The sequence below is a fragment of the Bombus vosnesenskii genome, unplaced genomic scaffold (assembly GCF_011952255.1).
Source record: "Bombus vosnesenskii isolate JDL3184/JDL3185 unplaced genomic scaffold, Bvos_JDL3184-5_v1.1 scf7180000015259, whole genome shotgun sequence".
Taxonomy (NCBI): Eukaryota; Metazoa; Arthropoda; class Insecta; order Hymenoptera; family Apidae; genus Bombus; species Bombus vosnesenskii.
In genome coordinates, this window is record NW_022883907.1 from 668 (window position 1) to 25,545 (window position 24,878).

Consider the following 24,878-nt stretch of genomic DNA (forward strand, 5'->3'; position numbering starts at 1 on the left):
GTCGGGAATGCTGGGAAAAACCTTCCATCACCATGGTCAAGATTTTCATGTTTAAGCCATAAAAATAAGGAAAGCAACTTTTAATGTTCCAACCTGGCGTTACGACGATGGGTTCAGGTTTAAGGTGACATAACGGGTCACCAGACGTAGCCACGGTCACGGGAGGGCCGCGTACCTGACAGAGGTACGGAATGATTTTATGACTCTCCTTAAAAACAAGGATTGACCCGAGAAGCGGAGACAGGAATATATAAGGGTAGGTTCATCTGGATTCAGGGAGTTTTTAGTTAGTGAGTCGTTGAGCGAATTGCCGAGTAAGTCACACTGATACTGGTCATCCCGTGGACCGTGGATTCGTTATCGAACTTGGATTCGTTGTCACCATCATCTCGGACATCCTATTGCCGTTACTCATAGCCTCTTGTAGTGCCCAAATTCGCACTGATAAACACTAACCACATCCGCGATGGTAAAGTAAGTAAAGGTTCATAGAACGCCCCAAAGTGCCAACCTGACTCCGACATATATATATATATATGTCGGGTTTACATTGGAATTAGGGTTAGGGGTGTGAAACGAATCTTCGTTTGGGTTACACGTTGTCGTTATGCAATGGAGAAGACATTGACTAGTGCAAATACGATTATTATAGAGCCGGACAAGTAACCGTGGTAGTTAGGTACTCGAGAAACTAATGACAATGATCCTAGGTTCAGTAACGAATCCGCGGTCGACGGGATGATAGATGAACGTACTCACAAAATCTAAGTCGGATGCGTGATATTCACTGGTTGTAAAGGGTTACTCCTTTCATCAGTGAGATCGCGAACGAGAATGCCTTTCCCGTCTCGATGATGCCACAAAGGAAAACTATAACGGGGTGTGTCTAAGGATACGAGATCATCGGATTCGTCGAGAAAAGCCTTTGTTCAGAAAGTAAGGGAAATTGGCGTTGCTGCTAATTGGTCAATCTCCATATCGGTGGTTAGAAAAAGATGCTAGCCGCCCTCGAGGGAAAGCTGCTAGTGGGAGACGCCGCTCGTTGAAAAATATGTCTCCCCTATCTTCCCGTAGTTGGGACAAAGACCGTTTGTCTGTTTGAAGGACTTTAGTTAACTAAACCTTAAGATTTATAACGGGCCCTCGGGCTAGCCGAACAGGTACTGCGGAGACGCATCGACATCTGGCAATCATTTTACTCGAAGAATAGGGTCTGCGTGTGGCGAGCCACAGGACAGAAACCGTTGGAACGTTTACTGTCGCGTGTCGCCACGAATATTTCTTTTAAGGAGAGCTATAGAATTACTTCATACCTTTGTTAGACAAAGCGTTCATCCCGTGACCGCGGCTACGTTCGGCGACTGACTGTCGCCTCGAGCCCAAGCTCATTATCACAACTCTCGAACAATTACAATCGGGTTGAATAACTACAATTGTTCAATTACAGCTATAGTAGACTCTAGGTTACAATGTTGCGGGATTATCCAAAATTCCAAAGGCTCCGGTGTTCTTTCATCTCCGACATATACATTGGTAGATATAAGTGAGAATTATATGTATAGTTACAAATGTTGTTTGTTTACAGGTGGATAGCAAAAGTATTTGGTTTCGTGGGTGGCGTACAGGTGCCTTACAGTTCTACGGTGCGGATTGCTATTCCTTGGACTAAAAAAATTTCTTTCGAGATGAGTCAGATTATTGTAACGATCATGCATGGGAGGATTTTCTGCAGAGATTGAAAATGCTCTCTGGATTCCTCGTGAAACGTCTGGACAACACCTACATGTACTTCCATCCGTCGTTCAGAGAGTGGTTGATGAATTCGCCATCCGTTCTGCACACACATACAAAAATAGTTAATGTATATATATATTATTTATTTTTATTTTTTTTTTTATAAGTTTCGTTTGGACCTGTTCCTTTGTACGAAGACTGTATCCCTGTATATAATATAATATATATAATATGTTATGATTATGTTAGTTGTTATTTATTATATATATATTTTCCTTATCTCTCTCTTTTTTTTTGTTTGTTTTTTTTATTAGTACCTAAAATTGCTATTATGATGCTGTATTACATTGCATTGGCTATTATTTGTATGTGCGACGAATTTTTCAACATGGCCGCTCGCGTGTCTCTTTGGTATGGCGTTGGTTTAATGTCGTTGTTTGTTGTTGAAATGTTGAAATGTTTAATGTTGTTGAAATAGCTAATTAATTGTTAATCATTATAATTTTATTTAGTAGTGTTTTTGTAATATTGTTTTGTATTTCATGATATTGTCTGTGTCAATACCGTGTGCTACTTGAATGTGATAGCATGGATTGTATTGTCACCGAATTTCAATAGTCATTGTTTTGATTATACGTGACTTGCATTTATGTAAGTCTTGTTTAATTTAGTTAATGTTTTGTGTATTGTGTTACCAGTTATTTTCGTGTAGCATAACTTTATTCCTCTGCACCGAGGTCAGTCATGTCTTGTTGTTAATATTTAGTTAGTCTATCAATTTCTAACCTATTTCTGTGTTTATTGACTTTTCTTATTTTCCCTATTAATTTATTATTGCATGTACTTGCTATTTGTTATTATTTTGTGTATGATATGAATTAGTTTCCTTATTAGTGATTAAATTTTATTTGTTAGATTGACATTGTAATTTCTAACCCATTTCTGTGTTTATTAACCTTTCTTATTTTCCCTATTAATTTATTATTGCTTGTACTTGCTATTTGTTATTATTTTATGCATGATATGAATTAGTTCCCTTATTAATGATTAAAATTTATTTGTTAGATTAACATTGTCTGTAATTCTTCAGATTCTGCTCTTTCGATGCTGCGTCACTTACCTGGATCGTTCCCACAACATCATTCGATTCTTTGATATGCCTTGGATACTTACTACGGCTGCCTTCTACTACGAATCGTCTTATATCTGTGGTCATAAAGGTGGTGTTTAATTTATTTAATTCAATATGTGTATAATGCATTGTATGCGCGACCGCTATTGGGCATTACAAAATAACATAACAATACTACGTAGATTAATGCATAACAAAATATCCTTTTACTCCGGTTATATTTATTACTAACTCTCAATTAATCTATCTTGATTATTTTCTAACCGCTTTCTATACTTTATCAGCTATTTTATTTCTTCTTATTAACCTGCGAAATTCATGCATGTACACTTCCTTGTATAGTGATTAATTGTTCACGAGGTAGGTTGCACTTTCACTGTTTTAGTTATTCGTTGAACTAACACGTTTTACGTTCAAACGGTAATTGGAGCACTAGTAATAAACCTTCTCTTTTCAAGTTTCCGCTATCTGTGTTATTCAACGAACAGTGCCATGCTTCCACAGTATTGTTATAACATTTAGTACTGTTGTATTTTGCATTAAGGCAATTGAAGTTAATTTGTTCATTTATTTTTCAGCTGGCTGTTGTACATGGTGTTCCGCAAACAGGGAGCCATAACCTATTTTGCACGTAAACCTTCTCGTATGATGATTACTTGTTCACAAGGTAACTTTCACTTTCACTCTTTTAATTATTTATTGAATCAACACGTTTTATATTCAAACAATGATTGGAGTACACATGATAATTTTCTTTTTTTTCTTTTTAGGTGTTCACTATCTGTATTATTCGACGAACAGTGTCACACCTCTTTTTGATTTATCCACAATATAGTTATAACATTTAGTAACCTTGTATTTTGCACTGAGACGATTGAAACTAATTTATTCACTTATTTTAGGTAGCTGTCGTACATTATGTACCACGAACAACGATCCATAACCTATACTTGCACGTACACTTTCTTGTATGTTGATCACTTGTTCACAAGGTAACTTTCACTTTCACTAGTTAATTATTCATTGAGTTAACACGTTTTATATTTAAACAATAATTGAAGCACATATAATAATTTTCCTTTTTTTTTCTTTTATGTTTTCGCTATCTGTGTCATTCGACGAACAGCACTACAACATACACTACTGCACTACGTTGCCCACTGAAATCACTTTATTCATTGTTTATTTCGATTATGCGCTAGTTTTAACTTGTTTAAGTGCACCGTTCGCGGAATCCCTTTTTTACTTCAATCTTGACGTTTTGGTTCTGCAAGATTTCTAGCACTTTGTGTGGTCCAGTATATTGATCGGAGAATTTTCCTTTACTAGGTTCTTTTAGTAAATATATCGAATCTCCTATTTTAAAATCTTGAGGGTTGATTCGTCGATCGTAATATTCCTTTGATCTTAGTTTGGATTTTATCAAATTTTCTCTTGCCATTCGTTGTACGGTGTAAATTTTATTGAACAGATCTTCGAGATATTCTGAGTATGTTGGTTCCATGTTCTCTTCGATTATTACTTCACCAGTAGGTTCTCTGGCTAGATGTCCAAAACTAATTCGTGCGGGGAGAATTTCGTTCCTTTCCTTCATTTTAGTTTTTATTTTGCGCCAAGACGCAAGTTTACTGACATCGATCCAATTATCCAATTGCTTGCTAATAGCATTCAAAATACAAATTTTTGAAAGTGCCGCAGCCGTATTAACCCACAAATATTTTGTATGTAGTATAGCGTGATACCATCTATATTTTCCTGGGGGAATCATGAGATCAGCACTACCTACTATGTTACCTACGTCAAATATTAGATGTAGTAACCAATAAAGTATTTTTAATCCAATTATAATCCAGTGGCTAGCGTATTCAAGTTTTTATATATATCTTCAACTGGTGATTCCCTATTTTCTCCCTTTTGATTTCTTTGGGCTCGTTGAACTTGCGTTTCTTCAGCTTGAAAATGTTTAGAATCCTTTTCCTTAGTTACCCTTTTTCCTTCTTTATTTACTTTATTCACAACACCTTTATTTTTCTCTACCTTTTCAGGATGAATAGTTTCATCATGAATAGTAACAACTTTAATTCTTTGTGGAGCGAATCGAACCGTTTAAACCAACTTTAATCCTCCGTGAAGCGGATCCCACCGCTGCCACCAAAAATTTAAATCTCTAATGTTACGTATCAATTTGTTTGTTTAAATCGATCAAATCTTAAGTTTAAATTTTACTGAAATTTTTTTTTTTCGTTTGAGTTTGAATTTAATCTGAAGGGAAATAAACTGAATTGATATTATGTTGTGTAGTTGCTGCCACCAGAAATAGTCTAAGGACTATTTCAAAATATTTTATTTTTTATTATTTTTTTTTCGTTTAATGGGTAGCGTTAACTGACGCTTAACGCAACTGGTAAACGATTTCCACTTTTCGGCTAACCTGCTATGTGCAGGGATATTGGTACGGGAGAGGATTAAAGCTGGGAACAATAAATATTTGTCCTCGTTAAACGGATTTTTATTTGAATGTAGAATTGCTTAGATTATTACCTTTATATATATTTTATTAGCCGGATATATATATTTTAGCGTTGCTGGATTGGATAGGAATGTGAGATTTTTCGTTGTTTTATATAAATTTATTTTTACGTTTGACTTCTTCTTCTTCTCTTTTAATTTCGCTGTAGTAGTTTGCCGTTAGAACCGAAACTCAATTCATTTACTACGATGGATTCTGTTACCATGATTTTCTTGCCTTTTGAGTTTAATAATCGAGGATGATTCTAACGATCCTCTTTGTGTGGGACTCGTGTGATTTCGCAAGCCTTGCCCAAAGACGGGTAATATTTTACCAACAGTGGGAGGAGGAATGCGAAGATCGATGGGTGTTTTCGATAATCGAAAACACCGTTTGCACAAGCCAACACAGCGAACGATCCTTTGGTTAAAGTTTCGAAGGGAAATCGTTCTGCTATTTCTCTCTTACAATCGCATGCAATGATGGCAAGAATATCGGTTAATAGCAATGCCGGTATTGCTCTTAATTTTCGATTGACCCCGACGATGTATTTAATGGTCCTCTCTGTGCGGGACTTGTGTGATTTCGCAAGCCTTGCCCAAAGACGGACAATATTTTGCCAACAATGGGAGGAGGAATGCGAAGATCAGTGGGTGTTTCAGTAGCTGAAAATACGGTTCGCACAAGCCGACACAGCGGACAACTCCTTTGTTTAAAGTTTAAACAATGATTCTATCTTCAAAACCGTTCACGAAAATAAAACGAGATCGATGATAGGAAGTTCTAATTCGATTCTCGAGGGCAACGAGATTATCAGAGAAGAAGGAAATTTTCAAAATTAATTTTCTTACCTTGAGGAGTAGGTGCTGTCTGGTGCCATTACCTCAGCTGCTCCGGTGGTCGTCGAAGTTTTTGTTGGGTTTATTACTTGAACTCGAATATAGTTTACTATCAACTTTTACTTTATTTATCTATTTCGATACAGACTGAACAATTTACTAACTGGATTAATACCGCAATTACAATGCGCGTTTCTGTCTAAGCGATGAAATGAGGACTTCAAAGATAAAATCTTTCTTTTACTTAGTCGCGGTTCTCTTTTCTTGACCAAAAAACTAAAGACCCCGAAACGCAAAATACTATACAAAATTTCTAAACGCAATGATGAGCGCAATAACGAACGTAGTAACAATGAACACAAAATATAATGAGCACAAGAATAATGAACGGTAATAACAATGATCACTATAATAATGAACGCAAGGATAATAAACGTAATACGAATGATCCGTAATAACAATGAACACAAAATATAATGAGCGTAATAAGAATGTTCACCAGAATAATAATGAGCGCTGCTCTATGTTGCTTCGCTTATTTATAATGCCATCCCCCACGGGGTGGTGGTCCACTGGGGGTACGCTTCCGTGGGAATCGGGATGTTGCAGTTTGGGTTTCTTGGAATCGTACGTGACAAAATGTAAATTCCGTATTTCGACTTAGTTTTTATCGGTCCTGTGCTTCTGCTGAGCTAGCGTCTAGGAGGCTTGAAGCATTCCATGCTGATCTAGTCTTTTCCGCGAGAAACTTCTATGTTTTGTACCGTGGGAATTACCCGTGTTTCTTCGGCGCGTGCAAGGGCCGGCGGCTGCAGCATCATTATCACCTCGATGTTTGCTCGGGCAACACGCGCAATTCCGCTGCTCTCCCTTCTTCGAGTTATTTTTCGTAAGTTTGGATATTCGCATATTATGGTTGTTTTTGCGATTTTAATGTTTTTTCCTTTTTTGTTGTTTCCCTAGGCTTCGGTGATCGTCGTTCGGACAATGTTTGCGGAGGCATTTCCATCAGAGGTTCCTTATTATTATTATTTTTTAGATGTATTTTGTTTTATATACAATATTTATATATATATATATTTTATATGTTTTATATATATATATGTAGTATCGTGGACGAAAGGCCTAAGAAATATCGGGCGAACTATAAACAATGTTGCCAGAAAGTCGAAGCACCGACAGGCCCAACAATGTATCGTCGGTCTTTCGGTCGAATAGGTTACGCAAAAAAAGGCCTACGTGACTTTGACTACGAGCGGTTGCGGAGCACGTGCGTGGTGGGGCTAAGAAAAAGACAAAGGAACGATGAGTCAGTCGAAAAACAGAGTGTGATTAGAAAAGCAGAGTGCGAGTCGAGCGGAGACAGAGGTTGCGAGTGGCGTTGCCGAGAGAGTGTGGATTGCGCTGTTTTCTGTGCGTTTGGCGTGAATAGTTCAGGTTGAACAACAATCGTCTTTTTCTGTCTGATTAACATCTCTATTGTCCACTCTTTGTAAACACATTATATCACGATATTACATATATATGTCGGAGCGGACATTAGAATTAGGGTTAGGGGCGTGAAACGAATCTTCGTTTGGGTTACGCGTCGTCGTTACGCAATAGAGAAGACATTGACTAGTGCAAATACGATTATTATAGAACCGGACAAGTAACCGCGGTAGTTAGGTACTCGAGAAACTAATGACAATGATCCTAGGTTCAATAACGAATCCGCGGTCGACGGGATGATAGATGAACGTACTCACAAAATCTAAGTCGGACGCGTAATATTCACTGGTCGTAAAGAGTTACTCCTTTCATCAGTGAGATCGCGAGCGAGAGAATGCCTTTCCCGTCCCGATGATGCCACGGAGGAAAACTATAATGGGGTGTGTCTAAGGACACGAGATCATCGGATTCGTCGAGAAAAGCCTTCGTTCAGAAAGTAAGGGAAATTGCGTTGCTGCTAATTGGTCAATCTCCATATCGGTGGTTAGAAAAAGATGCTAGCCGCCCTCGAGGGAAAGTTGCTAGTGGGAGACGCCGCTCGTTGAAAAATATGTTTCCCCTATCTTCCCGTAGTTGGGACAAAGACTGTTTGTCTGTTTCAAGGACTTTAGTTGACTAAATCTTAAGATTTATAACGGGCCCTCGGGCTGCCGAACATGTACTGCGGAGACGCATCGACATCTGGCAATCATCTTACTCGAAGAATAGGGTCTGCGTGTGGCGAGCCACGGGACAGAAACCGTTGGAATGTTTATTGTCGCGTGTCGCCACGAATATTTCTTTTAAGGAGAGCTATAGAATTACTCGATACCTGTTGTTAGGTAAAGCGTTCATCCCTTGACCGCGGCTACGTTGGGCGACAGACTGTCACCTCGAGCCAAAGCTCACCGTCACTAATCTCGAACAATTACAATTGGATTGAATAACTACAATAGTTTAGTTACAGTTATAGTAGACTTTAGATTGCAATGTTGCGGGGCTATCCAAAGGTACCGGTGTCCTTTCATCTCCGACATATAGATATACATGTATATGTGACGAAATATACTAAAGCAATATTGACCCTTTGTCGCTGAAAGTATCAAACTACAAAACTTCCTTTCAAATTTTCAGAATAAGGAAATCAGGATCATGATAAATAATTGGAACATAATTAAAAATAATATAGATATATTATAGATATATTATAGATATATAATATAGATAGATTATAGAGAAGATTCTCTATAAGATAATGAATACATTGGTTCATTTAATTTTTATGGATATTCAAACGCTTCTGTGAAATAAAACGTCAAGATTATAGAGTATAAAATTCATAGCTATGAAATAACTAAAACTCTGATGTATTATTAAAAATATACGTTAGGTTGTATGTAGTGATACATACAAAGATTACATGTACAAACCCATAATTAACACAATGCTACCGCAACCATTCTGCAATCTACCTTGCCCAAAACACTCTCCAGTCACCTCCAAACTCTTCAATTCTCTCCACCTAACCACCCACAAACCATTCACAAACATGCAATTCTCGACAAAAGAAGAACTTATCGTCAGTTGTCCTTAACATCTCGTTCATTCATTTGGTCCCTATCCCCCTATTTCCTCCCACTGCGATGATCGCACTACATTTTTCCACGTCTCTATTCTATTCTCTGGATGATCTGAATTCTCGAGCAGTCGAGTGACGATTGATCTGTACAATTGATCGATTTCTTTTTACTACAGACATGCAAGAAATTCCGTGTTGGAAAGCGATGTTGCGAGTTCGAGTGCCTGGACCACCTGAAGACCGGAACTGGTATAGTTTATGTCGTTGATGATAATAATTCCTCCACGACTCAGCAACAAGAGCTACTCTGGGTGATGAGCTTAATGGTGCTGTTGCGGCTATTTTAATTTTTCAACAAGGATCCAAATGGCGCCGTTGACGAAATTCTTTCATTATAAACGTCAACGATCAACATCAGCCATCAGGGAACGAAGAAGGTACGCTGTAACGTGTCTGAGTAATTATACCTCGAGGAGTACATACAGTTATGTAATGAAGATTCGTATGTGAGTGTTTGTTTTTCTTATTTCTTTTCCCTTTGTTTCATTTGAATGGATTTTTGTACTCAAAGAGCGAGGTAAGATTACGTCAGATACGTTTTTACATATGCTAAAAAAATGGAAAATGATGATGATGAATCAATGACACGTAGAAAATTATAATCTATTGTATTGCTGTTATCTAATGGTGTTGTAGTTGACTGTATGGTGGATGTATCTAATGGTGTTGTAGTTGACTGTATGTTGTTCAATATTGCTATGAAACTCTTCTGATTCATTGTCACTTATACGAAGGATGGAAGTATACGAAATTGATAAAATTATTAATAATATTTACGAAGAGAAAGTAAACTGTTGGATATATGACAAAATAATTCTATTTTAAATAAGAGACTGGTCAGCGTGGTTATTTTGTTTACAAAATCAAACGAATTTAATGAATGTAATGGTGTTACGACCGTTCGCGGAGAGACGCGGTCGCGAGGAAAACGCGTCAGCGAGAGGCGTAACTTCTCGCTACGATTCGGTGAATCGACGCCGCGAAGTAGTCGTTCCCCTGTTTCGGTTAGGATAACAGAGGTGGTTGAATGAATATGACACAGTAGTAAGTTATATTTCACCGTTTATTCCACAACTTATAACGAGGATAGTTACACTGGTGCGTATGTACGCGATGAGTGAGTGACTGAGTGATCTGCGGGTGTGTATACCCGCTCGAAGGATGTTGACCGTTCGAAGGATGCAAAAACAGTACTCTTGGAAGACGATGCTGTCTCGGAGGAGAGCTAAGGATGAGTGTGTCTAGCGCACGGGACCATCGGATTTGTTGGTGCCGATGTTATTTAGGAGAGTGAGGGAATAGGCTTCGTTTTTAATTGGTTAAACGAAGGGCCTTAACCGCCCTCGAGAGAAAGTGGTTAGTGGGAGGAAAGTTGCAGCGGACGTGACAAAAACTGACTTTCCCTTGTTAAGCCGTGGCAGACAATAGTCTCTAGAAATTCCTCCGAACCAGATGTTTGTTTCGTTTGAAGGACCTTTTCTAGGAAATCTATGTGATTTATGGAAGGTCCTTGAAATCATGGAAGATACGCTGCGAGTATCCGAAGACATCTGGTTGCCATATTGCCCGCGGTGTGTGGCCTCGGCTAGGTAGTGTTACGCGACGTAACATACTCCCCCCGTTGAGAGGGTACCGATCAAAAGTTCTGTAAAGGTAGAGTTAATTGGAGCTGCCGCCCAACTCCATGTTGATTGTTGATGACCCGTATTCTGCTGGATGAGCTTGGCTTGATGGTAGGACGAGCTGCGTGGCACCTCGATCCAAGGTGCTCCTTGCGGTGTGAACCACAGCCGTCCGGATGATGCTGTCGTCCCCAGGGCGAACTTGGCGATGCGGCCGAAGGCCCGTTGCCTGGATGGCATGTTGTCTCCCTTGTAGTCTAGATCGCCGTCTTCCTCGTCGATGCCGAGCGATTTCCAGGTGAAATTCACGACCCAAGAAGTGTCGTGAATCTTGCTTCTGGAAGTGTCGTTAAACACCTCGGCCCAGGAAGTATCGTCGAAGGGAACGTCGGTGGGGCTTGGTGAAGATTCATCAAGCGCGGTGCGGAGGTTTGAGGTTGATTGGGAGGCTGGACTCCCCCCGATGACCCGCTCGAATCGCATTCTCTTAGTGATGATCCCCGGTGGAGAATGACTGTTGGATGTCGTGACTGTGACTTGCCTTGGTGTTGGAGAATATGTTGGGATTTTTGGAGCCGAGGGTGACTCCAGTGAGATGCCTGTGATACACGACTCGTTCGGTACGGCGCTCTGTGAACTCAGTAGAGAATCGTTGGGATCAGATAGAATGTTCTGTAACAAATTGTGGGAGATTAAGCTCGGAAGCGATTTATCGTCTGGTGAGACCCTCTCTTTCTTCGGGTCCGAAGGCTCGTTGAAGCTTGTCAAATTCAAGGTGATTAGTAGCGTTGAATCCGATTGTTCGGTTCCTGCCGATGCTAATGTGGCTGTCGTCAGGCCGCGTTTAGGTGACACGTTGCGAGTGTGATACGATGAGTTGCGAATGGGAAGAGTTTTCTGATTTAAGGCGCTCGGCAGCGTTGTATCAGATTGTTGAGATAATGAGGACGCGAACTTGGTTGTCGTCAAGTCGCGTGTAGGTGACACGCTGCTAGTATTGTGCAATGAATTGCGCGTGACTCGCGGCGAGGTCGGCGTTCGAGTCGATGCAATCTTCTCCGTCGGCGGAGTTTGAATAGCGTTGCGTGTTTTGTTTAAGTCATTGTTACTTCCCTTATCCGTGGGCCCTTGTGGCAATGGCGAAGATGGCGTCTTCGCATTGTGTCCAGGAAAATGATTCTCCGGTGATTTAAGCGAAGCAGACTCGCGACCGGCAGCTGATTCGTCGTTTGTCGATTGTGACGTCGTGGTTAGTCGTAGGTTGCTCAGTTGAGTAATTACTCGGAGTTCTAGTCTCTCGTACTCGTCGGCTATTTCAAAGCCGCGCGCGGACTCCTCCTCGTCTATGCTTACGATCTCATTTTGAATGGCGCGGAGCTCCGTCTCGTATGTTTTCAGACGATTTTTGATTTGAATTAGCTCGTTCTCTCGCGGACAGCCGGATTGTTCGATTTCATCCAGTTTTTTCGATAAGCGTGTAAAGTGGCCGATGCAATAACTCCGGCGTCGACGCAAGGCGGTAAGCTCGTTTCCGGTGGCCATTATTTGTTAGATAATTGAGAGTGGAATGGTTATAACTTACTTCTGTTGAAGATTGTCCAGTTGCGGCAGGAGGTTGCGTGGTTGCGTTTTAACCACCGAATTATACCTCTTCAAGGGTGACGATCCTTGACGTTAGTGACCTCGCTGGGGGGGGGGTAACGCTTCCGCTGCTAGTTATGTTGGATTCACGTGGCACTGTATGATAGTGGGTGTCACTGGTATGCGCTTTTCACTTGACGCGTGATGCGGCTTTGAGGATCGAATGATTCGACCAGTTACGTGTCCACACTTTTCACTTGTCACTGAATCCGGCTCGAAGGACCAAATGTTTCGACCGGATGGGTGACAAAACTATCCACTGCCACTGATTATCCGGCTCGAAGGACCAAATGTTACGACCGTTCGCGGAGAGACGCGGTCGCGAGGAAAACGCGTCAGCGAGAGGCGTAACTTCTCGCTACGATTCGGTGAATCGACGCCGCGAAGTAGTCGTTCCCCTGTTTCGTTTAGGATAACAGAGGTGGTTGATTTGAATATGACATAGTAGTAAGTTATATTTCACCGTTTATTCCACAACTTATAACGAGGATAGTTACACTGGTGCGTATGTACGCGATGAGTGAGTGACTGAGTGATCTGCGGGTGTGTATACCCGCTCGAAGGATGTTGACCGTTCGAAGGATGCAAAAACAGTACTCTTGGAAGACGATGCTGTCTCGGAGGAGAGCTAAGGATGAGTGCGTCTAGCGCACGGGACCATCGGATTGGTTGGTGCCGATGTTATTTAGGAGAGTGAGGGAATAGGCTTCGTTTTTAATTGGTTAAACGAAGGGCCTTAACCGCCCTCGAGAGAAAGTGGTTAGTGGGAGGAAAGTTGCAGCGTACGTGACAAAAACTGACTTTCCCTTGTTAAGCCGTGGTAGACAATAGTCTCTAGAAATTCCTCCGGACCAGATGTTTGTTTCGTTTGAAGGACCTTTTCTAGGAAATCTATGTGATTTATGGAAGGTCCTTGAAATCATGGAAGATACGCTGCGAATATCCGAAGACATCTGGTTGCCATATTGCCAGCGGTGTGTGGCCTCGGCTAGGTAGTGTTACGCGACGTAACAGTAATCTTTAAACGCTTATAAAACCATAAGCAATCGTGAAGTTTAGAATTCGCTAACTGGGCGTCTCTCAATCCAGTTTTTGATCTTGGGCAGAAGGAGGACCTTTTTCTCCAGCAGCTTCAGATTCTCGTAATTCTCGATCAGATCAGATTTGTACATAAAGTTCAAATAATCGAGCAGAGCAACGAATGTTAAATCAGCCCAAGAGAGAGTACCATCGTAGAAGTAGCCGTCATTTTCCTTCACTTGCTGGTCCAAACGTTCTAAAATGAACGGCAGCGTCTCTTCAGCAGCCTTGCGTTTTGCAGCTTTGACCTTCTCGTCCTCCTCATAGTGGAAGGCGGCAATTTCTGAAAATTTGTTTTCAGTTAAATACTATTCGCTAATGTTATACTAATTTGAATACAGTGTTGTGCGAAATTTAAATGATGCTGAAGACAGAATTACAATCCTTTTTAATCCTTTGTCTTGTATTGTTGACATACGTGTATCGTTCGATTAAATCAAATATTAAATCGGATTTCAACTAATAAATACCTGAACAGATATGTACTATCTGTTATCAAGATTCTCATAAGATTTATGCAAAACAGCACTGGATACTCACTATGACGAATATCATGAATAGTATCAACAGTGGCATCAATATGAAGATTTGCCCAGTCAGTCTTTCCAGCTAAGTCATATTGTTTGGCTAAGTAACGGCAAATAGCTGTAGACTGAGCAACCTTCCTTCTATCAGCTACGAGCATAGGAAGCAGGCCATAAGGAGTCACTAAAAACATACAACTAATAGAATCAAAGATTCTATCGAACAAACAGATTATGATGCTTCTTAAATATCTAGCTTCCTGTTATCTGTTTTGGAAAGATATAATTTAATTTATTGATAATTTATCAGCAAACAAAGGGCATTGTCTCCTTAACAATACCTATTGTTCTCCCACATATCTTATAGAGCAATGGAGAGTAAACAATATTCTCTGTTATACTCTGCATAATTGTGTTCTACTTTATTTAGCTACTTTAGTTAAATTAGGAAAGATGAGATTTAAGAAACAGAACTTCTTTAAATTTTAAGCTTACAGGGCTTTATTTCTGGCCAGACGTCCTTTTTGATACGTTCATCTTCAAATGGAATACTAGCATAGCTGAAGAAGAACGGATTGGTTCTGCCAATGCTGTAACTGGGAAGTAAGTCAATTTATAGAGCGGCATCTTCCTGGAAGTATAATATATACAAAGTAAAAACAAAGAATCATTGATGACAAGAATTATATTATTACAAATTATGAAGTATAAGACAATTTAAGTAAAAAGCATCAACTACTAACTACTCGCATAGCTATTTGTATCTTTATATTTTAATATAGCTTAGATATAAAAAGAATATTATTTTTGGATGTAATAATGTATAAACTTGCGCCAAATATTATAACAAAATATTGCACTTTCTATTTAAGTAGGATAGACATATTACCGGCATTTATCTTTTTTCTATAGCAATGAAATTGTTTATAAAAAAGTTTATAAGAAAACTATCAATTAATGCAAACAACGCATTTCAAAATATTAATTACATTCGCACGATTCGTTATCTCTAGTATTAATTTAACCATATGGTTCTATACACCCAAGACCCTCTAACAGTAATTTAGTACCATTACTAGTCGTATGTATAATGTATGTTTGTATACAACATTCGTAACTACAAAACATTCAGCATGATTATATATTCTTCCAAACTTAAGAAACATTTTCTAATTGCATACTTAAATTTATCGGTCAATTATGAACATATGATAACATTTATTTCTTTCAACTACTAATTTTCAAATCCTCTGCTGTTCCGTTAATTGAACGACGCGCCGACTTTTCGTACAAGTATCTTGTATCTTATCTGTATTATTTAGTTATCAATAAAGAAGAAACATTTTCTAATTGTATACTTAAATTTATCGATCAATTATGAACATGTAATAACATTTATTTCTTTCAACTACTAATTTTTAAATCATCTGCTGTTCGGTTAATGGAAGGATGTCGGCTTTCTGTAGAAGTATTTCATATTTATTATTTAATTATGAATAAGGAAAAAACATACAAAATATAGTTTTTAAACGGTTTATTATTTATAAAGAGAAACTTTGATTCAGGATATATATACTATATATATACTATTTACTTACAATTTTTTTTTAAGACTTCAAAGTCGAAACAAGCACAGGAAATTTCCAAGCCGGTTAACAGAAACTTGAATGAGACAAAAATAACCTTTAGATCTCTATATGTTCTTCTTCCCCCCTGTTGCTTCCACGTAACTCTTATCCTATTGGTGGAGCTGTGCTGATATGTGAAACTATGACTACATAAAAACATCCGGAAAGACTCATTGAATGATTTTATAGTTTAAGGTTAATAAATTTCCATAAATTAAAGTTGAAAATTTATGAGAACATGTTTTCTGTAACAAAACTTAGTAAAAACAAACTAGTAAGGTTTATAGATTCTTTAATGATTATGTATGTATTCATAAACTAGTTCGATAAACATCGTTCGATAAAACGTCGAACAACACACAACATTGAAGCGCGAAATTTCAAATTCAAGGAAAGATAAATAACAAATATTGCGAACAAATGATATTAAATTTACAATAATCTCATGTAAGAAAAAATAAAAGGGATAAAAGTAGTACAGAAGATAGAAAAATCTATAAAACTGGTGGCTGGGAAATAGAAAATATATAAATTTATGTTATTAGAGTTTAGTACTTCTGTCGATCAATGTGTTACGACCGTTCGCGGAGAGACGCAGTCGCAGTAGCGAGAGGCGTAAATTCTCGCTACGATTCGGTGAATCGACGCCGCGAAGTAGTCGTTCCCCTGTTTCGGTTAAGATAAGAGGTGGTTAAATGAATATGACACTGTATAGTAAGTTATATTTCACCGTTTATTCCAACAACTTATAACGAAGGCAGTTACGCTGGTGCGTATGTACGAGATTTTTTTTTTTATTTATTTGTTGAAATTACAATTAATTCTCGCGTTGAGAATATGTACGAGATGAATGAGTGACTGATCTGTGGGTGTGTCCTACCCGGTGGAAGGATATTGACCGTTCGAAGGATGTGAAATCAGAACTATCTCGGGAGACGATGCTGTTTCGGAGGAAAGCTAAGGATGGGTGTGTCTAGCGCACGGGACCATCGGATTTGTTGGTGACGATTTTAGTTAGGAGAGTGAAGGAAGTGGCTTCGTTGTTAATTGGTTAACGAAGGGTCTTAACCGCCCTCGAGAGAAAGTGGTTAGTGGGAGGAAAGTTGCAGCATACGTGAGAAAAACTAACTTTCCCTTGTCCAGTCGGGGTAGACAATAGTCTTTAGAAATTCTTCGGAAACAGACGTTTGTTTGGTTTGAAGGACCTTTTCTAGGAAATCTATGAGATTTATGGAAGGTACTTGAAACTATGGAGGATACGCTGCGAGTATCCGGTGACATCTGGTTGCCATATTGCTCGCGGTGCGACGTAACAAAATGGAATAGAAAGATTATACTACAGACGAAATTATACTTTACACTTTATTATACTTTATACTTTATTATACTTTATACTTTATTATTACATTACATCAATTGACATCTTTGGAATTACAACGATTCGATACACATTTTAACGTTTTAAACGTTTTAACGTTTAACATTCTAACATTCAGTTAGAACTTTGTATTGATTAGAGATATTGTAACGACCAGAAATATCGATACATATATCAATACTTTTACCTCGAAATTCGTAGATTCGTACTCTTCATTGTCCATACAAATTGTGTCATATATGTCCAAACCAAATTTAATTTACGTGCATTAACGTTTTCAAATCCATTTTTTATTTTCAAAGAACATCATATTTGTACTCGGTATTGCCAGTAAGTATCATGAAGAGACGAAACGAGTATCTCGAGTTAAGTATTGTTTAAAATAATATATAGACATCTAGATATAACATTCAATGATTTTTCCCTCACTTATTGTAAATTATTGATATTGTAAAATTATAATTGTAAAATTATATAGTAAATGATATTGTAAAATTAAATAGTAAATTCACACGATGTTCAAATAATTCGAAATAACGATAGACCAAAAGCTGTTTAAACGAGACACAAGAATTAATCGTGCATTTTATTAAAAAGTTAAGTACGAATAAAAGAAAGAAAATTTTCGAACTTTTTTCGAAAGAACATACATTTATTATACAACATACATACATTTATTATATATTGTGTTCTTTCAAACACAATAATACCTTCCATAAAGGAGCACAGCTCAGATGAGACTTTTTATAGTTAAACTTTTAACGTACTCATAGAAACGAAATTTTTTTTTTAAATAGAACTGTTACATTTTACGACACGTATAACATCGAACATTTACCAACATAGCGATGCCAGCGTACATATATATATACTGGTGTACTGGTCATCTTTTTTCCACACGTTTTTAGCTTTTTAGCTGTTTGTGAATGGGCGCCTAATCAGCCAATCAGAAATGGCCGGTATTCTATGAATCCTTTTCTTCAATGCTCGAAGAGCTGGATATTTATCCAAAGCTGGTGCCCCAAACATATACTCGTAATTTTCAAGGGCCGCTGCAAATACGAAGTCCGCCCATGTCGTCTGAAAAAAGGTTTGTATACATTTATTTTGTACCTCCTCTATTAAACAATTTTTTTAATTTACCTTGAAAAATGTGAAAAATCGAACTCTTAACTACAGATCACTAGCTTTTTAGGAAGAATTTGGATTTTTATTTTATTGTCAGAATTTAATGGATAATTTTAGAAACTTCAACCTTTGGAGGTATTTGTTAATTAAAAATGACAAAACTGGTATTATGTAAAAAAGAGTAATCAATCAATGTCGAATGGAAATTAGACAGTTCTATAAAAATAATCCTTCTCACGATTCCATAACTTCATAGCTTAATTAAATACAATTCTTCGGCGATATAATTACAAATACATTTACAGGAATTGTGTAATATGATAAATATCTCGTTAAAGAAATTGAAATCGTAAACTCTAGATTCTAGTATTCTTTCACTTTCATGTTTCCTATGAGCCCTTCAATCGCTAAATATTTTGCAATGAAACACGTATTATTAAACATCATAATCATACTAAATTAATTTAATGTGACTATTTATTATTATTATATAATAACACAATGATGAAAGAAATAAACTGGTCAAGTAATCTAAGGAACGATAATACGTATCTATGTCCGTGACAGTGAGAAAAATTCAGATATCTGTACTTAAGTGATTACACTTATAAGTATCATTATATATTATATAAATATGATATTTCGAATGGTATCATTTATCACTCATTAAACAAGAGTGTCATATCCAGAGAAATGATCTTACATATCTTAATCTTTGCTTTGATTACGATAGTAATAATTTCTATCAAACTTGATGAGGAAGATACATGAATAATTATCTAAAAGCTGAAAATCTTGGCAAATTCATTTGTACATAAACTAACAGGAGTGAATTTTAAAGATACACTCTGCTCTCAACAATTAAAGCTGTCTTGTCGCAACAAAGTTTCAATAATTTTTTATGGACAACATGGCCCAGTTTGCACAAAGACTAAAAATTTTAACATTAAATTTGGATAAAAAATCTTACGGTAGAAGGAATGATATATCCTTTATTTTTGCCAATAATCTGGTCGAATTTAGTCAAGTAAAATGGTATTGTTTCGTTCAAAAGTTGATTCTTCCTCGCTTCCTTCTTTTCAGGATTCTCCTCCATGCGATAGTAGCAGATATCTGAAACGTATATGAAACCAACCGTTACGTTCATTTGTGTTTTTCCCCCTAAACGAAGAGAAAATAAGGTGTGAAAGAAGGAGTAGCCTCTCATAGTTCCTACAATTTCTTCATTCTCTTTGCTTTCTTCAATATTGCCTCAACAAGTTCCTGTGGTTCACGATACTTGAAATATATACAATGTTACCAGCGTGGTAATTGTCTTGGAAACTTGGAAAATCTTTCAAGAGGAACAACATTGCTAACTGAGATTCGAGAAAGGAAATGTAAGTAAATCCTTGCTTCTACGTAGAGCTTTTTTATTTACTTCTGACGAGTAAAGTACTGTTATTAAAATTTGATTAAAAGTACCAAGAATGTCGAGATATAAACAACCATTTGTGGAAAGGTCAGGAGAAGCAGAATTATCGAATAAACGTTATATAACTCTTAGTGATTAAGTAAGAGAAGAGAAACGAGAAAAAAGTCTTTTATCTAGGTCTTAATAAAGTATACTATATTTATCTCCATATCAAGAATAACAACAAGATATAAACAGTCTTCTAGAAATTGAGTAAATATTACATAATTACATCTTGAGCAATATTTTGCGTCTTAGCTTTTGCTTAATCATTATGATAATCTTAAATATCTGTAAATTCTTCACAGACTCTTTGCATCTTCTATACAGGTATCTCATGATCATGTGATAACACACAGGAAGAAAAAATAGAGGAAAAAACAGCGTAAAAAAAGTTGCGTAGGAGTATCGTCGCACTACATCATTCGACAATTGATGCACGTCATGGCGATCGTCACGGTTTAAAGCAGGCCATGAAAAACACGTTTGTTATCGTACGGAAAAATCTGCGACGTTCCAGCTGTTCAGGTGCATCGAATTGTGAATCATCGGTGGTACGAAGCAAGGCGAGGGGCGTAAATAGAGAAAGAAGAGAAGAGAAGAATTCGCATAAATGATAAAATATAATCGTTCGTTCCTCGTCGATGGCGGATGGATGGCTTTAATCGTGGACGATATCGATACGATTATATTTTATACATTTGAAACAAATATAAAAGACGAGCAAAACCAGAGATACGATCGTTATGATATTATTCAATCGGTAGCCTATTTACCTCGTTTTTTGTTCACCTTCTCTGTCTAGTAATAATTTTTCGATTCGACTGACGTGACGTTACGTTGGCGGTGTAGAAACACGATTTTAAACACCTGCGGATAGTTGCATGAGTTTCGAGCGATTCCATTCCCTTCGATTTATATTTATGCGATCAACGCGCGGATCGTTAACGCATTATGCAGACAGCAGATGTTACGTAATCACACATATCGTAATTGGAAATTAGTAACGTTATCGCGTACCAGGATCTTCCTGTCTTTGATCATCGAGTAACACTTCGTTGTCCTCGCTCCTTCCGCGGATAACCAGCGTCTATCATATAGAGACAGGGATTTGCAAAGAATAAAAGTTGTAGAACGTTGAAAGGCGTTGAGAGAAACGTGATGTTATCCCGTTATTCGTTAACGCAACGCAGTTAAAAAAAATCCCGTAGGAAGATTACGATAATAGATAACCTGAGTCGAGTGTTTGTCGGGGGATCTAAAAGATTCTTTCGAGTTGAGCGTCTGAGATTGCAGAGAAGAAAATTTGGAAGCCATCGAATTCGTGATGTCGATAGAAATCTTCAGTTGGAATCGTTGTATCATAACGTAGTCTGCTTATTGTCGATAAGACTTTACTAAACTAAAAGTGACTACTGAAAGTTTCTATCCTCTAAATTCTATCTACGATTCTATAATCTAAAAACTGACTTTTGCAAACAAACTGTAACATTCGCTTAACGGAAAGACATACGTATCTTGTTTGTACTCGTCTTTTCACAATGAATTCTTGAACGTCTGTCTCTGTGGTGAGACAAATGCAAAGTCATCTCATCAGTTACTCACCTTGCTTCAAATCTTCAAGAGTATCGACGAGCTCGTCGCATATCATCGCATCCCATTCGTCCTTTCCCATTAGATCGTACTTCCTCGCCAAGTATCGCGCCACAGCGTTACTCTGCGCTACCGGTTTCCCGTCTATCTCCAGCACAGGCAGCTTTTTATAAGGCATTGCTAAGAACAAACATGGCTCATATGAACACTGTGTAGAGGGAAACGATCGATAGGAAATCACAACACAGCTTCCGAGGCCGTTGCGTTCTTGTGAATAGATGAATCGAAATCATTTCGGTTTTAATCAACATGACCTAGTAAAGAAATACAGAAATGTCTTCTTTCTCCTTTTTTTCTTTTCTTACGATTACGATGGACAGGGTATCGCGTGTTTTTGACTGTTGGGAAGAACCTAAAGTTTTTAAAATCAAGGATAAAAGATAATACCAGGCACGGAAAAAATATTAGAAAATGTACACGGTTTTTGTAATGAAAATTGAAATGCAAGGAATATAAATCGAATGTCTCTTGCGAACGTAATTTTGTGTTTTACACCGACAGGATTGATTTACAGACTTACGTTGATTTTTTGTTTCTCTATCTGCAAGCGACATATAAGATTATATCGAAGACTATGCTGCGTAAAACTTTTATTATACTATTTACGATAGAAATGTCGCAACGGAAGATCGAATTTTATGTCTGCTTTGTTCTTTCGACTTTTTAGCTATGTTCTTGTTCATTTCCGAACTGATTTCAATTTTTTATCCTTTTTTTCCGACAAGTCCTAAAAAGTTTTTAAATTAACGAGAAACGTAGAAGTATTTTTGTATTCCTATTTTAAGTCACCTATTTACGGTTTTCTCAAAATATTCGAAATGCTTCGATTCATTGAAAACAATAAAGATTGCAACACAAAAATTCGAGAATCGTAAGTGAATTAAGTTGGTATTCGATAAACACGATATTACGGAAGCAAAACTTAATGAAAAGTTCGACTTTATTCCGTATGAAATTTTACTTTAAGTAAGTTTAGCCTGCACGTGAAACGAAAGTTTTATATACAGAAAAGTTTGAGTAAATGGCAGATATCTGAGAGTTGAACGATGAAAGTAAAAATCGATTCTTCACGCTTACAATCCTTGTATTCAGGCCAGAGTTCTTCGGGGATCCTCTCGTCGGTATACTCGATGCCAGTATATGCAAATATGTACCGTATATGTTCGGCACGACCACGGGCATTGAAGTAGATTAGTTTGTAGGTATGTTCGTCGCTCATTTTCCTTGCTCTGTCAACTTATCGAGAAAAATGTTACAATTAACTCGTGTAATTAACAGACTGTGTGCGTGTTTGTGTGTAGAGAGAACAATTTATTTATAGATGGAATAATTCGTATAATACGCAAAATAAATCATTTAGAAGGCTGGAATATATGTTTTTGAAACAATTAATTATGTCGAAAAATATTTCAAACGAGATATAATATTTAAAAAAAATAATAATTAAATGTATGTAAATGTATGTAATAATAGTTAAATGTATGTAAATGTAATAATTAAATGTAATTAGTTGTGAAAATAATAATAATAAAAAATAAATAAATGTAAAAAAAGATTTAAATGTAATTAGTTTCTTTTTACGCACGCGATATTATTGGCGATATATGAAGGTCAACTTTATTTTTTTAAATAGATATATTTATACATATATTTATAGATATAAATACATATATTATATAGATATAATAGTATATATAATATATATAATAATATATATGTCGAGTCTGAATCTCCGAGTCCGAACTCGTGGCACCCTCCCGGGGAGGGCTCGCGGGAGGTAGCGGTTCTGCGTTGAAGTTCTCCATCGTCCGGTCGCGCGTGCGGTACCTTTATTGTCGATAGTTACATTAGTGACGAGGGCCTCAGGCTTGATAACGAATCCGTGACCAACGGGAGGACAGGTTCCCTTGCTCTAACTCACACGTGCACCACTCCCTGCTCGTAAGGCACTCGACTTCCTTCACCGATCAGCTCTCTAGCAAGACTGCTCGTCATCCCAACGACGCCACCGAAACAAGACTCCGGTCGAGTGTCTCAGTACACACGATCCTCCGATCGACGTACGATTGCAATGTTTTTCTTCTCGCCGCGATGGACAGCGAGATGCGATGTGTCCCGGCATGTGGCAGTGAAAGCACAACGCTTTTGGTGGTGCAACCGGTCGGCTTTTGCTCCGGGCGTCGGGGGTCCTTCTTCGGTTCCCACTTCGCCCTCTTGCGGCATTCGAATGTCAGATGTCCGTAAATACCGCAGTGGCCACACCTGGTCCAGGGGGCGGGTGACCTGCCTCGTTTGTTTCCGGAGCTCGCTAATGACCTCCACGGCGGGGGCGTTGGCCACTCCGTGTATAGGAAGGGCTTCATTTCTCTTTGGAATTGTTTCACCGACGTGATGTCACTCGTGAGCGCTAGTCGTTTAAAACGTTCATCGCGCGAGCCCAGCAGATGGAGGGCGGTGGCGGCGAGTACCTCTTCCCTGGTTGAATTTCGCCACTTCGACCCCAGGAGGGTGATGATACGATTTCCGTACGCTCCTGGTGTTTCGCCGTCCCGCGGTAGTTCCTCGGCTACCTTGATTAGCGACGCGGCTGCTACTTCTTGGCCACCGAAGTGCGCGGCGAATTGTTCCTTAAAATCTGGCCAGGTGAGCTCGTCGCCGTTCATTATCTGCGTAAGCCAATACGCTGCCGGACCCTCTAGGGCACGGTTTAGGGCAGAATACAGTGCGCTGTTTCTTCAGGGGGTGGTCCCTCATTAGCAGGCCGACGGCTGTGCACCAGGCGGCTAGATCTGCGTCCGCGGCTTCGGGGTTGAAGCGCGGTAGCGATACCCAGGTTGCCCGGTGTCCTTTCTTCTTCTTCTTCTTCTTCTTCCTCTTCTTCTTCCCTAGCGACCGCTTTAGTGCGCGCACGATACTCTTACGATCCCGTGCCGACAACGTGTGTTCGGATGCCACTTCTGATGTCGAGTCTGAATCCGAATCCGAGCTCGAGTCACATTCCGAGTCCGAGCTCGAGGCGCCCTGCCGGGCAGGGCTCGCGGGAGATTGCGATTCCGTGTTGGAGTTCTCCATCGTCCGGTCGCGGGTGGGGTACCTTTATTGTCGATAGTGACACTAGTGACGAGGGCCTCAGGCTTGATAACGAATCCGCGGCCAACGAGAGGACTATCATATAAAAAGCAACAGGATACACGAAATAATATAATTCTGACTAGGACAACATAAACGCAAGAAGTGTTGGTATTGAAAAAAATATTTAATTTTGTATATAAATATTTTCATATTTAAAAAAGTTTCCGGAAGCAGGAAGATTTACAAACAAATAATATCATAAACCGAATGTTTCATGATCCTTTTCTAATTAGAGTGTGTGACAGCATGTGAGAACGTTTCTTAAAAATATGACTTATTGCAATTACTTAATCGCAATTATAAACGATTAAGACCT

General features: G+C 38.4%; 2 protein-coding genes and 1 long non-coding RNA gene across 4 annotated transcripts; 1 reads left to right on the forward strand and 2 right to left on the reverse strand.

Moving 5' to 3' along the window:
* Positions 1 to 13,579: 13,579 nt before the first annotated feature.
* LOC117241092 (glutathione S-transferase-like) lies at positions 13,580 to 14,821 on the reverse strand. The gene is given in 4 exon segments (XM_033507075.1): positions 13,580 to 13,949; positions 14,207 to 14,374; positions 14,686 to 14,763; positions 14,766 to 14,821. Coding segments are annotated over 4 exon segments (606 nt in total). The 5' UTR covers positions 14,818 to 14,821; the 3' UTR covers positions 13,580 to 13,641.
* A 3,317-nt stretch (positions 14,822 to 18,138) lies between these two features.
* On the reverse strand, positions 18,139 to 22,797 carry LOC117241089 (glutathione S-transferase-like). Its single transcript, XM_033507073.1, has 2 exons — positions 21,383 to 22,797; positions 18,139 to 18,276 (listed from the first exon to the last, which is right to left on the reverse strand). Exons 1-2 carry the CDS (start codon positions 21,546 to 21,548, stop codon positions 18,239 to 18,241), a joined length of 204 nt encoding a protein of 67 aa, XP_033362964.1. The 5' UTR covers positions 21,549 to 22,797; the 3' UTR covers positions 18,139 to 18,238.
* On the forward strand, positions 18,206 to 20,488 carry LOC117241090. Of its 2 annotated transcripts, none has more exons than XR_004494891.1 (4): positions 18,206 to 18,286; positions 19,408 to 19,703; positions 19,786 to 19,990; positions 20,086 to 20,488. It is a non-coding gene; the product is annotated as an uncharacterized LOC117241090 (long non-coding RNA). The 2 variants fall into 2 exon arrangements; XR_004494892.1 differs by having other exon boundaries at positions 20,108 to 20,488.
* Positions 22,798 to 24,878: the final 2,081 nt, after the last annotated feature.